This window comes from Orcinus orca, chromosome 1, assembly GCF_937001465.1.
Source record: "Orcinus orca chromosome 1, mOrcOrc1.1, whole genome shotgun sequence".
Classification (NCBI taxonomy): Eukaryota; Metazoa; Chordata; class Mammalia; order Artiodactyla; family Delphinidae; genus Orcinus; species Orcinus orca.
The window spans coordinates 33,820,065-33,836,036 of record NC_064559.1 but is presented as its reverse complement, the minus strand read 5'-3'; the positions used below and the strand labels follow the sequence as shown (position 1 = coordinate 33,836,036).

At 47.5% G+C, this 15,972-nt stretch overlaps 1 protein-coding gene across 6 annotated transcripts in view; it reads right to left on the bottom strand.

Moving 5' to 3' along the window:
• The window catches only part of ATP2B4 (ATPase plasma membrane Ca2+ transporting 4), a 113,440-nt gene that overhangs the window by 53,544 nt on the left and 43,924 nt on the right, over window positions 1–15,972 (bottom strand). For all 6 annotated transcript variants that reach the window (XR_004478436.2, XR_007471136.1, XM_004282483.3 and 3 more), the window contains exons 3-7: window positions 3,951–4,148; window positions 3,071–3,328; window positions 2,479–2,604; window positions 1,920–2,045; window positions 738–773 (exon numbers count right to left, since the gene is read on the bottom strand). Coding sequence is in view for 4 of the 6 variants with exons in the window: in XM_004282483.3 (XP_004282531.1) it covers window positions 738–773; window positions 1,920–2,045; window positions 2,479–2,604; window positions 3,071–3,328; window positions 3,951–4,148 (744 nt within the window). In the remaining 2 variants the exon portion in view is untranslated. The remainder of the gene's footprint in view (window positions 1–737; window positions 774–1,919; window positions 2,046–2,478; window positions 2,605–3,070; window positions 3,329–3,950; window positions 4,149–15,972) is intronic.

Below are 15,972 nucleotides of genomic sequence, written 5' to 3'. Positions count from 1 at the left end.
AAAGGAAAAAATCTCTAGAAGCTGTCTCAAGAGAGCAGTTCTTGCTGGTTCCTGGCACCCCTCCAATTTCACCCCTGCAGAGCTCGACTCCTTTGGTTAGATGCCCTTCCTGAGATACTGTCTCTGCTGTCAGACTCACAAACAAGACAGAGACAGGATGTAAACACAGCCACCAAAAAAGCAACACACATCAGATTAGGAGGAAGAAAACAGACTGTGGAGAGAACAAAGAAAGAGGTGGGGAGCGAGGTCACGGAGAAAGGGCTCTCTCCACCCCCGAGAAGACTAGCTGAGAAGGAATCCAGATCAGAAGAGGACACCGACGAGGAAGCCAACAGAGGAGGGTGCAGGGACTGCCCATCCCAACTCCTTCCACCATAAGGACCCTGAAGTCTTCCAACCCAGAAACCGATGACCGTTGTTGTTTAAATCTGGCCTAGGGCAGTGAAGCAAAGAGTTCAGCACCCTGGGAAGAGCAGATCAATCTCACAGGCTCTCCAAGATTGACATAAAGTTCCTTGAGCCAACAGCAGAGGATGCTGTCGTCCCATCTTAGATTGGGTTTGAGAGCTTGAGACCACCCCCAAATCTCTGCACCTTCCTCAGGATAAGGCATCTGGGCCACAGCAGCAGATAACAAATTTATGGAGAGGAAAAGGGAGGAGGCAGATGGCCTGGGAAGGCCTGGTTTGAGTGTGGGCAGGTAGAGATGGTAAATGAGTGGGTGGAAAGGTTACCTTTGTTGCGATTTTCAGGGACTCCTTGTTTTTTACCTGTTTGAACAAGAAAGAAAAAAATGGGGTGGAGACCCAAAGTGACTATTAAGAGATCAGATATCCAATGCTTCGGTCCTGCTCAGAGCCCAAAAGGGCAACAGCAAAGGGGCTGAGTTGCAGGAAAGGGAATGTAAAGGAAGCTCACATCTGTTTACCTCCATCTTCATTAAGGGCTCTCATGAATCCTTGGGGTATGGACCAGGCCACTCATGCAGGTGAGTGCACACCCACTTCTGAGCTGCTTTCTCCTGGAGCACAGCTGCTGTTGGGAGGGTGCTCCCAGCCTGAGTCACACCACTTGGAGAAATGGGGTGGGGGTTAGGAAGCGAAAGGTTTGAACTGTTTCTGCCTGGTGGCAAAGGCCCTGCAAGGTGCCTCCATGTCAGTTTACGAGCGCCAAGCAAGCGTCCTCCTTATTCACTTGCAGGCAGCTGCAGAAACGGATAGTCTAGCTCCTGAGTGAATGTGTTTTGTCTCCTTCTCATTAACTCCCCTTCCCTAAACAGCCCAAGAAGGTCCTCCAGCCAACTGGTAGAAATCCTTCTCTCCTCCAAGGGAAGAAGGAATTCTTAAGGGAAAGGTGTAGATATGGTTTGCTATCTTTTTTTGCCTTCTGTTTTTCCTTCTTTCAGGAACAAGTGAATGGCAAAGACAGGGCTAACTTTGGGGTAGACACTCCCTCTCTGTTCCCACTCTCCTGGCCGTGTCTCTCTTCCACTGACAGCCAATAGTTTCAGCAGGAATCCAGTTTCTTCTCCTGGACAGTTTTCCCTTAGCCTTGATGATTCATATAGTCCCCCATATCTGAGGAAAAAAGGGGCAAGGGTCGGAGGACTACACAGAGGGGAGTTGAGCACCTCGCCAGCTCATTTGGGGCAGGCTTTCTACCTCATCCCTTTACAATCCACCAATAGACACAGGAATCAATGCAACCTGACTGGGGAGCCTAGAGCCAGGATCTGGTTTCCATTAGAGCACTGTGGGGAGCCAGGGATGATACCCTTAGCTCAACAAGGAGTTTGGATATCTGCACTCATCATCCTGCAGATTCTTCCAACCAGGTACTGCATCCAGACCTGCTCCCTTTCCTAGTTTGTCCACGGGGGTGGGAGGGAAAAGACTCTCGTCCCGAAAGCCCTTTACCTTTCTTCTTCTTCTCTTCCTCTTCCCCCTCACTGGCCCCCAAGAGGGTAAAGATGATTCCAGTCTGAGAGTTGATACCCACAGCAGTCACTACCATTCGGCCAGAACCTTCCATGACATGGGTCCCTAAATGAGAAAGAAGACAAGAGAAGTGTTTGTTTTTTTTTTATACCTGGCCATTCTTTGGTGTGAAACATAGACCTGGAAAAAAGCAATCCCTCTTTCTTCCTCTCCCGTGGATAGTGATATACTCAGCAGATAGTAGGAAAAGATCAAGAGAAAGCAAACTGGGGGGTAAGGAAAACAATGTGCCTAACTGCTTTAGCGTAAGGCTCCTTTCCCACCACCCACCCCCAGCCAGCAGAGCCCTTATAGCACCTGCTTCATAGGCAACCTCTTATAGGTTGCTTGATATCCTTGTATTCAACCCACTAATATGCTACTGCCTCAGCTGACCCTTGGGGCAGGGCCAGAAGGGAGAGCAAGGTCTGGATATGGTCTCTGTGGCTGACTGTCTGGGGGGAGGTAGAATGGGAGCTGGTGTAGCCAGAGGCCATACCTGAGAGCAACATGGGGTCTCTTTCCAGGGACTTTTTGACATGGTCCGATTCCCCAGTCAGAGAGCTCTCGTCAATCTTGAGATCATTGCCCTGGATCAGGATTCCATCTGCAGGCAGCAGGTCACCTAGTACACAGAGGTGAAGGGGCAACAGGGAAAGAGGGTAGGTAAGGACCATCCAACCCCATCTCAGGGCTGCTCCCATGGGCCCTGCCTATACGGCAAAGGCCCAGGGAGAATCTGGAGAGCATTTGAAAGACAACTTCAGCTCTGACAACCTGGGATAAGACTCCATTCCGGGTATTATAAATTCAAATAGTTACTGATCCCCAAACACATTCCCATGGCCTGAATATTATATACTTTTAATCTAAGCCACACAGGGTACAGTCTAACAGCCTTTGGGAGTTTCAGTTACTGCTTTCTGTGAATTTCTCTTCCATAACCTCCTTAAACTCTAACCTAGAAGCTAACACAATTTGGGGTCTTATCTTTTTGGGTCCTCAGCAATTCCAAGCAGCCCCCTTATGCCAAAGGACCTAGCCTTGAAATAGGGAGGGTGGCACAGGTACAAGAAACACAGAGCTCTTACCATATTTGATTTGGGCAATGTCCCCCACCACGATCTCAGCCACAGGGAGCTGAATGATGTGACCATTTCGGATAACGGAGAATTTCTGTTCCTTTTCAATGCGGTTCTGCAGCCCCCGGAATTGCTTCTCTTTGCTCCAATCATTGAAGGCAGTCACTAGTACCACGATGATCACTGAGAATAAGATGGCTGCCCCCTCAATCCAGCCGGCTTCTGCCTCCCCTTCATCTTCTGGGCTAGTTACGGCTAGACCGCACTCTAACCCAGGGAAAGTAGAGAAAAGAAGGGTCACCTAGGGGCTTTTGTTGACATTAAAAATGGGGGTGGTGCTTCTGCAACCCCCCAGAATAGAAAGACAGGGAAAGAGAATAACAGCTATTCTCTTGGGTAGAATAGCTCTCCTCTGAGGATACTGGAGCACAGCAGGATTGGGCGTCATCTCACCACCAATATAACTATTTATGTTTACCTAAAAGAAGCAAATGACTAGCATGAAACATATCAATACAAATTACAGGCAAGTCACATATAAAGAACTTATGACCGCCAACATGGTAGTTCCCACTACGACTTCCTATGATGCTCACACAACTGGGGGAACTCTGAGATGCAGGGCTTTGTTGGTTGAGTGAGCATAGAGGATTTAAGACATTCTGAATAAGGATTTGATGGGAAAAGGGGGAAAAGACCCTGGAATCAGGATAGGTTGGAAGAATAGCTTACTAGCTACTTATTAGTTTCCTTTGGAGAACCCGCTCTGGATAATGCGGGGGGGGGGGCATTTTAAAGCTATAATCTGTCAACATGAATACTAAGTGCTTTTTGGTGGTGCTGGAAAGAACCCAGATCAGAGTCATGCTGGTCTGTTCAAGATACTCACGTTCATTTTCTTCCCCAGGGGGGCGATAGAAGGACAGGACCAGGGAGATGATGGCCGCGATCTCCAGGATGATGAGTGTGACATCCTGAAGGGCTTCCCACACTAATTCTAAAAAGGTCTTGGGCTTTTTGGGGGGAATCAAGTTTTGTCCAAATAGTTGTTTACGTTTCTCCAGATCTGCAGGGTTTCCAGATAGGCCTGAAAAAGACATAAGAGTGGAGCAAATGAGCAAGAAAAAAGGGGTAGAGATGAATGACAGAAGAAGGCAGTTAAAAGATCCCTTTAAAAAAGATACCTTGCTTCCCGATCTGCCCAAGTATGAGATCCAGTTAGGGTGACTGGTCTCTGTGGCTGACAGACTTTTTGCTCAGACTCAGGGGGTGTGAAACTTTCAGTCTAAAAATGGGGGCAAACCAAGACAAGTTGGTCACAGGGGCCACTCACTCCTCTTGGTCTCCAGGGTAAGCTAACCTAGACCTAAAACTTCATCTCTTCCTCATGGGGTTTGCTCCAGGCTCCAGCTCTAAGAGCACAAACATTAAAATGTTTCCTGAGACTCATACAGAACTTTCCTCTCACATTAACATGTAAATGCTGTTCATGACTTAAAAACAGAGCTGGGACTTCCCTGGTGGCACAGTGGTTAAGAATCTGCCTGCCAATGCCGGGGACATGCATTCGATCCCTGGTCCGGGAAGATCCCACATGCCGTGGAGCAATTAAGCCCGTGCGCCACAACTACTGAGCCTGTGCTCTAGAGCCCGTGAGCCACAAATACTGAGCCCACGTGCCACAACTACAGAAGCTCGTGCACCCTACAGCCTGCACACTGCAACTACTGAGCCCACGCACCACAACTACTGAAGTCCGCACGCCTACAGCCCATGCTCTGCAACAAGAGAAGCCACCGCAATGAGAAGCCCATGCACTTCAACGAAGAGTAGCCCCTGCTTGTCGCAACTAGAGAAAGCCCGTGTGCAGCAATGAAGACCCAACACAGTCAAAAATTAAAAAATAAAACAAAATGTTAAAAAAAATAAAAACTAAAAACAGAGTTGGCTTCCACCCAGTGGCTCATACACAAAAGCAAGAAAGAATAAGCTATCTGCCCAAGGTCATGCTAGGAGGCTAGGAGACAGAGCCCAACCAGTTGTCCTGTCCAAGTTTCAGTGGTTTCAGGAGATCAACAGAGTAGAGGCTTCGAGACTCCAACTTTGGGCATCCCCTTTTTGCACACAGTCATCCTTTTCTGTCACACACAGAGGCATACATGCATAGACACACACACATCACTAAGAGGCACTATTGTTCTGCTAAGTACTATGTACTTAGAGATGTACTAGGTGCTAAGAGAAGTAGTACTTAGACAAAGTACTAGGAGAAGCACTATTATTCAGGTTGAATAAAAAGAGAACAATGAAGGTGAAGCCACTGAGTTAGTACTCAGTCCTTGATTATCAGCATGCCCCCCACTAACACACATGTGCTTACGTACCTGTGTGAGTGTGCACACACAGTCCAGGCATGTTGCCAGAGAGAAGAAGAGTGAGGCAGAATTATTCCCAGTGTCCTCCTCATATTTAGGCCCTTCTCCTGGGCCCTAGGGGTGTTATACTTTAAGGGAAGAGGAGACAGCTTCTAACTTTAATTAATGCCAGGTGACATTTATCAAGTTGTTTACACAACTTCATTAGCAAATTAGCCCTGGTTTTGGCACTGGACATTGTTGGCTATACTGTGGGATCCCCACAGTCAGGGTGAGGCAACCTTTGTCTTGAAAAAAGATCAGCAGCTGAGGAGGGTTAGAATCAAAGGATGGGGACACTTAACCCAGCTTCATACAGAGGTGCAAGAAAAGCAGATGACCGGAAGCTGCAAGGAGAAAATGGGGATACTGATGCCAGAGGACTTCTTCACACTTTAGTCAACGTGAAGGGCTACTCCACTGGTGGGGAATGGGGGCTTAGCAGGAGGGCAGACATCTATTCTCCATCTCCACTGAATAGGATGCAAGAGTGTTTCTTTAAATGGCAAGGAGAGAGATTTGGGTTAGAACTAAGGAAGACAGAGCAAGATTTTGAAAATGGAAAAATAGATACTCAAGGGAGTATTGTTTGCGGGGTCCATTTCTCCACCCTAAAAACAAAAACCATCAGGAGAGGTACTTGAAATCTACCTGGGGACCCCGCCTGGAGGTAAAGTGGGGGTGTGAACTGGCACCCACGATTGTGGAGTGAGGACTGCAGACCACTTCCTCTTGCCAGTGCTCAGGAGAGGGAAACAGGGGAAGTGGCGCCTGATGCTCTTATCCAGGGCCTCCTGCCTCCTTGGGCCCAAAAGCACCACCCTGGCTGGAAAGCTGAGAGGCACAGCAGAGCTCTGCAGGGGAGCGGGTTTGACCAAAGCGCTAGAAGCAAGCTGGGCTGCCTGCCAGAGAATCCCTGCCTCTACCACTCTGAGAAGTCAGTTCTCAGCAGGAAGGAAAATCCAGGGCCTGGGAAAGGAGTGTTTCTGGGCAGGGCATCTTGACCCCCAGGCAGGCAGAGGCACAGTTGCCAGGGGACAGGGCCTTGCTGGTTCTTCCTCTCAGGGACCTGAGATAGCAAGTCTGTGCCAACTTGGAACTGCTGTGCTGGACGGCCAGGCTTGCTGGAGGGAAATAGGAGTTCTGCTAATTTGTTAATCTACCTAGGATGTTTCTCAAGAAAGCAGGATTCACAATGTAAAGGGAGGATATGTTATTCCCTCCTTAACAAGGGTGAGGGCAAATCAAGACATCAGATATTAGAGGTTATCATCAAGGGACATCCCAATAAGTCTAATGAAGGCCAAAATGGCGTCAACACCACAAGAACAGTCTCGCTAAAAGCACCCCATCTGAGGTAGCCCTGCCTCTCCCTGCTCTCATATTAATGCCTCATAATCACCCTTGACTCCTCTCTCTCTCTCTCCCTCTTATCCACTATATCCGTTTAGTCAGGGAATCTGTCAGCTCTATCTTCAAAATATATCCAACGTTCCCTCACTTCTCATGTTCCACAGCTGCCATCCTGGTCTGAGTCACGGTCATCTCTTGCCTGGACCACTGCGACTGTCTAACTGGCCTGCTGCTTCCACCCTTGCCTTTCTGTTCTCAGTCTCTTCTCTTTCCAGAATGATCTCTTACAGCCCAACCCATGACACTCATCTACCCAGAATGCTCTGGTGCCTTTTACTTGGAATGAAACTGGATACAGAAGACATTACAATGGCCTATAAGCCAAGCCCCCTTTATGAGCCCCCAGCCCCCCACCCCTTAACTCCTACCATTTTCCCCCTGTTCACTGAGATGCCATCAAGCTAGCCTTCCTGCCATTCTCTGCATGCACTAGACACGTTTCTTTTTCAGGGCCCCTGCACACGTTTCCTTTCTCAGATTCCTCTTCACTAGGTAGGGCTCACCCTTTCACCTCCTTCAGGTCTGTGCACAAACGCCACCTTCCTCGTGAGGCCCACCCTGACCCCCGTATTTAACACAGACTTTTCTGCCCCTAGCACGTTTGATCCCCTTATCCTGCTTAACCGTTTCCCTCTACAGGTCTTCTCTCAGAACAGATTATATACTTATCCTAAGTTTGTCTATCCCCCTCCACAAGGGCAGGATTTTTGTCTTTGTTCCTTAGGTCTAGAACAGTGCTGGACACACAGTATGCACACAGATTTATTGAATGAACTGCATGAATGAGTAATAAATAAGACTGTGAACATTGAAGCGATTACAATTGTGCCAGATGCTTCACCAGGCACATTTGTGTCTTCTCACCGAAACACTGCAAAGCCCTATGTAGTAGCTGCTATTAACTCCACCTCACATATAAGCACACTATGGCCTGGAGAGGTTTTCTAACTACTCAAGTAAGTGCGCGGCAGTCTATGCCGCTCTACAGGAAGCAGCTGGATGCCAACCTACACACAGTGGGGCTGGGGTGTGGAGGCAGCCGCACTCAGCTGAGGCTTCATTCTGGCGTGACTAACTTGTCCTGATTTGTCTAGGGCTTTCCAGGTTTTAGCACTGGAGCTCCTGGCTCCTGGGACGGCCCCTCAGCCCCAGGCAAACAGGGATGGTTGGTCCCCCACCCTCCTTTATTTACCTCAGGGCAGGCCCACATGCTGCTTTTCTCTACACCTCTAGGCAAATCAGTCCCGTTCCCACTCTTTATTTACAACCGGGGTGAATTAGTCCCATCTTTTCCTGTCCTCAGGGACGGTGACACCAGGTCTGTCAGAGTCTAATCTATGAATTTTGTATTCAATAAGAGGTTCATTACTGGCCTTTTTTGGACCCAAGCAAATGAAACAAGACAGGTTATAGAAAACAAAAAAGGTCAGGCCTTGCTCTCACTTGGATGCCCTCAAAGTCACACATTTACTTCCCTTTTGCCATTTTCTCTCATCTCTCTGCTCCACCTTAAGTCACCCTACGCTCTTACAATAGCTACCTTAAGAAGTCAAGTGGCTGCCCAAGTTCCCAGCATGCCCTGTGGCAGGGAGGGGCAGTTTGGGGCTGTCAGTGTAGTAGCCTTGGGAATCCTCTCTGACATGTGGCACGGCACAGGAAAGCCATGTGGGACTGGGAGCTCGGCCAATCCCCAATTTTGGGCTTTCCATTCCCATTCTTCCTGCCCCCAAGAGGCTCTCAGGCCTTGATCTCAGCAGCTGTGATTTCACATAAATACTTGTCCAGCCCAGGAGGGGGTTTTAGTCCCTTATCTCCACAGTTGCTTCTAAAATATACCGCTTCCCGAAGAGGGGAAGGAAGACTTGGCAGGGAGAAAATGCTGGAAACTCTGGAAAAGGGTTTCCCCTAAAAATACATCAAGAAAATGAGAAGAAACCTTGTCCCCAAGAACATAAGAGAGAAAATCCTACCCAAATTGGGAATACATCTGGCCCGAAGAACCAGACTTAACACATGAGCTAGGAGAGGTGACAAGAATGTCAGTCTGTGAAGTCATTGCCCCCACCCCACGCTGGGGAATTACACAGCCCTGCCCAGGCTGGCGGGAGACGGAATAAACAGCAGTGGAAAATCTGTGTCTGCTATGAGCCTGTGCAGGGACCCAGGGCTTGGGCGGAGAAGCAGAGGCCCAGCCCTCAGTGGCCTGGCTCCAGCAGGGAAGGACCAGGGCCAGCTTCCCTAGGAGGCCGAGGACTGTTGGCAGAGGCACCCCTTATCAGAGCCAGCCCAGGCCCAGAAAGGGTGGGGCTAGGTTAGACATCATGAGGGACTTCCCAGCTGTCTGAGTTATGATACCTTGCCAATGGGACAGCAGAATCTTCTCCTACAAAGATAGTATAAGGGAAAGGTTTCTCTGGGTTGATTTGAAGGCAATCCTATTTGGTATATAAGAACAGACATCAGAATACCTTTCAAGTCCTACCTTAAAAACCCTGGATTAGGGGGCAAGAGGGAAGAGTAGCCTAAAATCAACATAAGGACTGACAGGCTTCAGCCAGCTACTGCTGCTAACCCATTGCCACTCCTCCGAGGATTCAGAGCAGTTTCCCTGCTTCTGCATCTCTAGCTTAACACACCCACAGCTTGGAGATGTGCTCCGTACCTGCTGGCCTTCCAGCCCCCAGAGAGAAGGCAGTCTCCCTAAGGTCACAACAAGAGGATGATGGACTTAGAGAAGAATGCCCCTTTCTCACTCGCAATCCTAAAGCCCTGCCTTAGGTGGACAGCTTCCTCAGGGAATGTCTCCCCCTATCTGGCCCTCTGCTGTATGCCTTTTGTGAACACTCCAACTCTGGCATAGAGAAGAGACAGCTCCCCAGAGCACCCTCCTCACCCTCTGCTCGGCCGCCCTCTCCCACGCTGCACGCACACACTCCCCTGCGGTGTCACACCCCCCAGTACTCACACCTCAGAGCTAAATACAGAGAGCGAAAGCTCCACTTCCAAGGGTGGATGCAACATCTGCCCAGCCAAGGAGGGGATGCTATCTTTCTTCCTTCCCCTAGCTGATGGTTCAGTGCAAGGCACTGACAAGAAGGTTTAAAGCAAAACAACACTTTTTGCTTCGGGCAAGGAGGAGCTGGATAGAAAAGAATTCACAGAGCCTGGGGTTGGCCTGGGAAAGAGCAGGCCCATAGCTGTCACGCATGGTTGGCCTAATTCAGCCCTAGGCATATAACTCAAACCAGACAGGGAACTCCCAGGATGCAACGTGGAATTCCCTGCAGGGGGAGGAGGGACTAAGGGAGGGCACTTTTTCTCTCCTGTCTTTCTCAATCATCTACCATCCCACTGTTGATGCTGCTTCCCCCAGGTTTTGTGAAAACCTTTCCCACCCCTCTGCCAAGTACTAAATATTTCACAGCTACTCACATCACAGTGTAGCTGCTCTCTGGCTGTTTGAGCTGGTTTGCCCATCTCTAACCCTTCTCCTCCCTCTAAGATATTCTTTTGGCATGAGTCTCTGTCATACCTTAAACTTAAGATGTCTGCCCAAAGTGTGATAGGCAGAGAGGACCACAGATTGTTATTCTCAGCAGTCATGCCCACATGAATTGTTTTTAGAATAATTTATTTGGCATCTTCCAGGTGATGGCTATGGGGCAGAGGGCATGAGGAAAGAGAGGTAGCTTGGCCATGCTTCTAAGTTGAAATTGATGGACTCCTAAAAGTGGATTTTCTAAAACAGACTATAAGCCCTACAGATAGGGAGGAAAATCTCAGAGAAGCCAGTTGCCCATCTTCTTCTCATATCCGTTCCATTCCATATCCACTTGCCCATTTCTTTACATCCCCTGCAACATCAACATTCTCTAAAGCAGTGGTCTCTAAATGGGGGGCATGCATTCATCCGTTAGAGCGTGGAAAAGGTACTGGAACTTTTTGTATTACTTCATCCATTTCTATTTCTTGTAGATCCTACTATGTAAATAATATTAGTGTTAGAAGTACTGTAGGTGAACATTTATTGGGGCTACGTGTGCAATTTTCTTTCAGATTGACAATGCTACTGGAAATTTCAATCTCCTACACTGAGGAAGAGCCCAATCCCAGTATGTCCCAGCTTATGGGAAAATGGATAGTTCTTGGTAGAACATGCCACTGACCTCAAAAGGCATGGCAACAGGAACACAGCTAAGTCCCAGAGACCTTAAGGTGGCAGGAGATATTAACCTAAATCCTGCAGTTAATGAACCAAAATCAAAGTTTGCGCTGTCTTAAAACAGATTCTTTCCCCCTCCTGCTGTTTACTCCCCAAAGAATCTCAGCTCCCAAAACCTAGTCGGTGCTCAGTTATTAGGCAAGGCAAAGATGCTTGCATCTTATGCCAGGAACACTTACTAAGTGGTAGCAATTACCACAGAGCATGGCCAGGCCAGAGCTTCCCTAGGCAATCACACGATGGAGGAGTCCTACCTCTGACTCCTAGGCCCCCTTTTCCTTCCCTACAATCCCCTCAGCTTAGGTCCCTGTACTGTGTGCTCCCATAATACCATCATAGCACTATGACAATATTTCTGAAATTGCCTTAATTTTTGTGTATCCTCTTATTGCCTGTAAGCTTTATGGAAGCAAGAACTGTCCCTGTCGTGTTCACCACTGTGTCCCCAGCACCTGCTGGACATTAAATATTTGTTTAATGTGGTTGAAAAGAAATTAGAAACCCTCTGTATCCCACTGTCACACCCTCAACTCTGCAGAGGCGGAAAGGAATAGCAGGGTACAGAGGGAACATGAGACAGAAATTCCCACCAACATTCTTCTAGATCCAAATTCAACATAAATAGTCTTTAGCCTTCCGAAAGAAGTCCACAGGTAATGACTCATTGTTTAGTCAAGGCTCCCCTTCTCTGCCCTTTCTCATCTGGGCCCAGATCTCCCCCCTAACCGTTGGCCTAGCTCCTCCTCAGAAAACATCATTCTTCCTCCTAAAAAGGGTAACACAGCTGAGGACCAATGTGGAAAAGTTCTATGGAGAAGAAGAATTCATACAACTTTCTATCTAGACCAAAGAATCTCTCAACTAGGATCCTCTCTGCTTCCTGCACACAAAGGGAGACTGAGACTAAGGAAAAATACCTCTTCTTTCTTCCCCTTAAGCCACGGGTAATTCTCATTCCAGATTCACAAAGGTTTCTCTTGCTCTTGGAAGCCAGGAGATGGCATGGAAAACTGATCAGAAGATAAAAGGCTATCTTCTAGGGGGTAGCACCCAAAATGCTCAGCTCTCTGGGGATTGGAGAGATTGGCTGGGGTTGGGATGTAATGGGGAAAGAAGAGGCAATAGAAAGAGGGGGGATAAAGAAATTGGAATGAGGAAAGAAGCAAGCAAACTACACAGATTCCACTGGCGCAAAATGCTCAGGTTTTCCCTACTGGTAAACCTCAGGCAACACAACCACCACTTATCCAGGAACTAGAGCCTCACCTCTGCCTCTTTGCCTTTCTTTAACATGGCCATGAAGGCTGAACTCTTTAGTGGCTTAGATGAAAGCATGTGTCGTCTTTCACGTCTCCCCCACCCCTTTTTGTTTCCCCAACTTTCCTTCCCTTTTTTGCTCACACTCAGCCTTGTGTCTGGTCGTTGCTGAATGCCATGGAGGCTGAGCACCTCCACGTCATCTCGAATGTAACCAACTCTTGGCCACTGGGGCATCTCCTCTCGTTCCAACTAGCCATTGTACTCAAGGAACGCAAGCCAACATTAAACTCACATTAGCATTGGGTCACGGTTAGACATTTTATCAGGCATTGGAGTACAAAACAAACTGTAAAATTATCTGTGATTCTCCATGCTGCTGCTCTAGCCAAAGGGGCAGCAGAACATTAATGGACTGTGATTCAGAAAACATGAATTATTCCATCGAGTTCTACCCTGTGGTAAGACTTTAGGCAAGTCATTTAAACCTTTTGGTCTGTTATGAGCAAGAGCGAGTGAGCGAGTGAGACAGAATAAAAAAAACATGTTAGTGTTTGAAATGTTATAAACTCCAAGTTCCATAAGACCCTTTAGTAGCTATGGTTTAAAATAATCTACCGGGCTTCCCTGGTGGCGCAGTGGTTGAGAGTCCGCCTGCCGATGCAGGGGACACGGGCTTGTGCCCCAGTCCGGGAAGATCCCACATGCCGCGGAGGCTGCGCGTCCGGAGCCTGTGCTCCACAATGGGAGAGGCCACAGCAGTGAGAGGCCGCGTACCGCAAAAAAAAAAAAAAAAAAAAAAATTAAAAAAAATAGAACAATCTACCAATCTATACTAAAGATACTATCAATCCAACAGAAAATAAAGGGGAAGAGTCATATTCTAGGAACCAATCTCCCCTATCTTACTTCACCTTGGTTTCCAATCAGCAGAATTCTAACACCGGGAAAATTTCTTTATTCTTATTATTAGCCTGCAGGGGCCTCGCACAGCTATGCTAGGCTGTCAGGCACCTCAGAGCAGTCTTCTGTGAACAGGCTGTTTTTTTATGGCACCTGGATATTGATGCTCTTTTCTCAGCCTGTCCAACCAAACCGCTCAGCACCATCCCCGTCTGGGGAGAGACTCCCGTGTCATAGCTCTTCTGTGTCTCCTTTTCCCATCCCTTTACTCTTCTCACATATGAGGGGGTCATCGTTGGCACTGGGGGCTAGAAATTACTCACGGAAAAGTTATTTTCTGACACCGTGCCTCCCAGCTCTAGGACCGGCCCTATGGGTAAGTCGTAATGAAATAAATCAGGATACATATTTGTGATCTAAGGAAGCAGGAGAATGGCAGTGGACAACTGTGACAAAGGTAGGGGTACTGGGATATAGGCATGGCCAGGGTTTGTAGCAACAGAGGCACCTGACATCAGAAGGGTGACTTTCAACTACAGGTCTGAAACCAGGACTGGGAAAGAATCTAAGCATTTGATATCTGATGTTGAGAGTAAAGTACAATATATATGCTGGCCTTTGGGAATGGAAGCTCTCTGGGAATCAGGAAGTTAACAATAACAGCTATGAGAAAGGGTTTGGAAAATCGGGAGGAAAGTCTGGACCCGGCTCTTAGGAGTTTCTTAGGTTCCAGCTTATTTGGACTTGTGAGTTTCACTTTGTGAGAGAAACAACTGACCCAAGGGATAAGAACAGAAGAGGAAGGGAAAAAGAAAGATCCTGCTTAAATTCTGATGAATGTTTCAAAAGTATTACAGTATCTCAGTTAAACATAATAAGAATACCCTCTCTTTAAGGTCAATGCTACTGTGAAAGTGGCAGAATAAAGAAATCTAGCTGACAAGAAGTAGGCATTATCCAAAGGGCAGTCATTAGATACTAAACAGAAGGCCTTTGCTAAGCCACACGAAAGCAACTAAGCACTGCCATCTTAACCAGGCTTTTTGACATCAACAGGTGAATGGAGAAAATGGACAGTGGTTGCAAGTAGGCTGCAGCAGCCTCTCCAGATGTAAAAACACATTGCACTCCATAGGCACTCATATTCTGGCAAATATCTTCAGACACGTGGACTCCATTTTAATGTGAGACGACTAATTCATTGAACACCCATTATAAGTGTAGGCATTGTATACAACATTACATTATTTAATTCCAATAACTCTGCAGCCTAGGTACTAACATCATTTTCAAAGAAGAAAATGATGTTTATTTAGGGAGGCTGAGCAAACTGTTCAATGCTATTCAGCTAGTAAATGGTAGAAGTAATTTTTTTTTCTTTTGTGGTACGCGGGCCTCTCACTGTTGTGGCCTCTCCTGTTGCGGAGCACAGGCTCCGGACGCGCAGGCTCAGCGGCCATGGCTCACGGACCCAGCTGCTCCGCGGCATGTGGGATCTTCCCGGACCAGGGCACGAACCCATGTCCCCTGCATCCGCAGGTGGACTCTCAACCACTGCGCCACCAGGGAAGCCCAGAGGTAATATTTGAACTTAAAGCCTACGAGATAAGAAACTGAATTCTAGAAGTACAGAGAACGTGTAGGGCAGCTCTCTTTGATTGCAAAAAATAAACTAAAATAAACTAAAATAAGACATGGGCAATGTACAGATATCTAGATAAAAATCTCTTCCTTTTTTTAATCCTAGAGAGTCTGGACTCCAAGTCAGTAACTTGTAACATTGGCTAGGGGTCAAAACTTCTTAGAATTGGCAAGAAGTATGATGTGGCCTCCAAGGAAGGGTCAGAAATGGTATACCTCAAGAGGCTGAAGGCATCTAAAGGACAAGATCTTTGCTCTATCTCAAGCTACTCAACCATGGCCTGCCTGACTGATAGGTCCAAGCAAGGACCTGTAACAGATGCTGAAACCAGGCAAAGGAGAAAATAAGATTCCTCTGGTACTCTCTCCATTTCAATGAGGCAAAATTATCATGGCTCACTGGGCAACTGGGCTGAGCCAGGTAAGCATGAAGCTGGATTTTTCCTTTTCCTTTTTTTTTTTTTTTCTTTTTTTTTTGCGGTACGCGGGCCTCTCACTGTCGTGGCCTCTCCCGTTGCGGAGCACAGGCTCCGGATGCGCAGGCTCAGCGGCCACGGCTCACGGGCCCAGCCGCTCCACAGCATGTGGGATCCTCCCGGACCAGGGCATGAATCCGTGTCCCACGCATCGGCAGGCGGACTCTCAACCACCGCGCCACCAGGGAAGCCCTCATTTTCTTTTAAGAATAGATTATGAACAATTATACTAAAAGTGCATAGGACAGGGTTGAAAAAGTCATCAATAATTCCCTGAAAGAAAACAGAGTGAGTAATCCAAAGATATGGTGGGTACAACTCTCTACGTTATGACTTACCATCCCGTTTGTAACTGTGTACCATAGAGAAGTGCTACATTAGGTAGATGGACTCACCCACTTTTCTTCATATTACACTGTAAGATCAGTGTGGGGAAGAATTTTATCTTCAACCTTTGCAATCAAAGACTGATACAGAATAAGGGACTTGATTACTGATAAAAGCATCTCTAACATAAACACTTATAAAATAGAGATCTTCTGCCTTCTGTACATTGATACAGAAAAAGGAGGAAAGAATGATCTT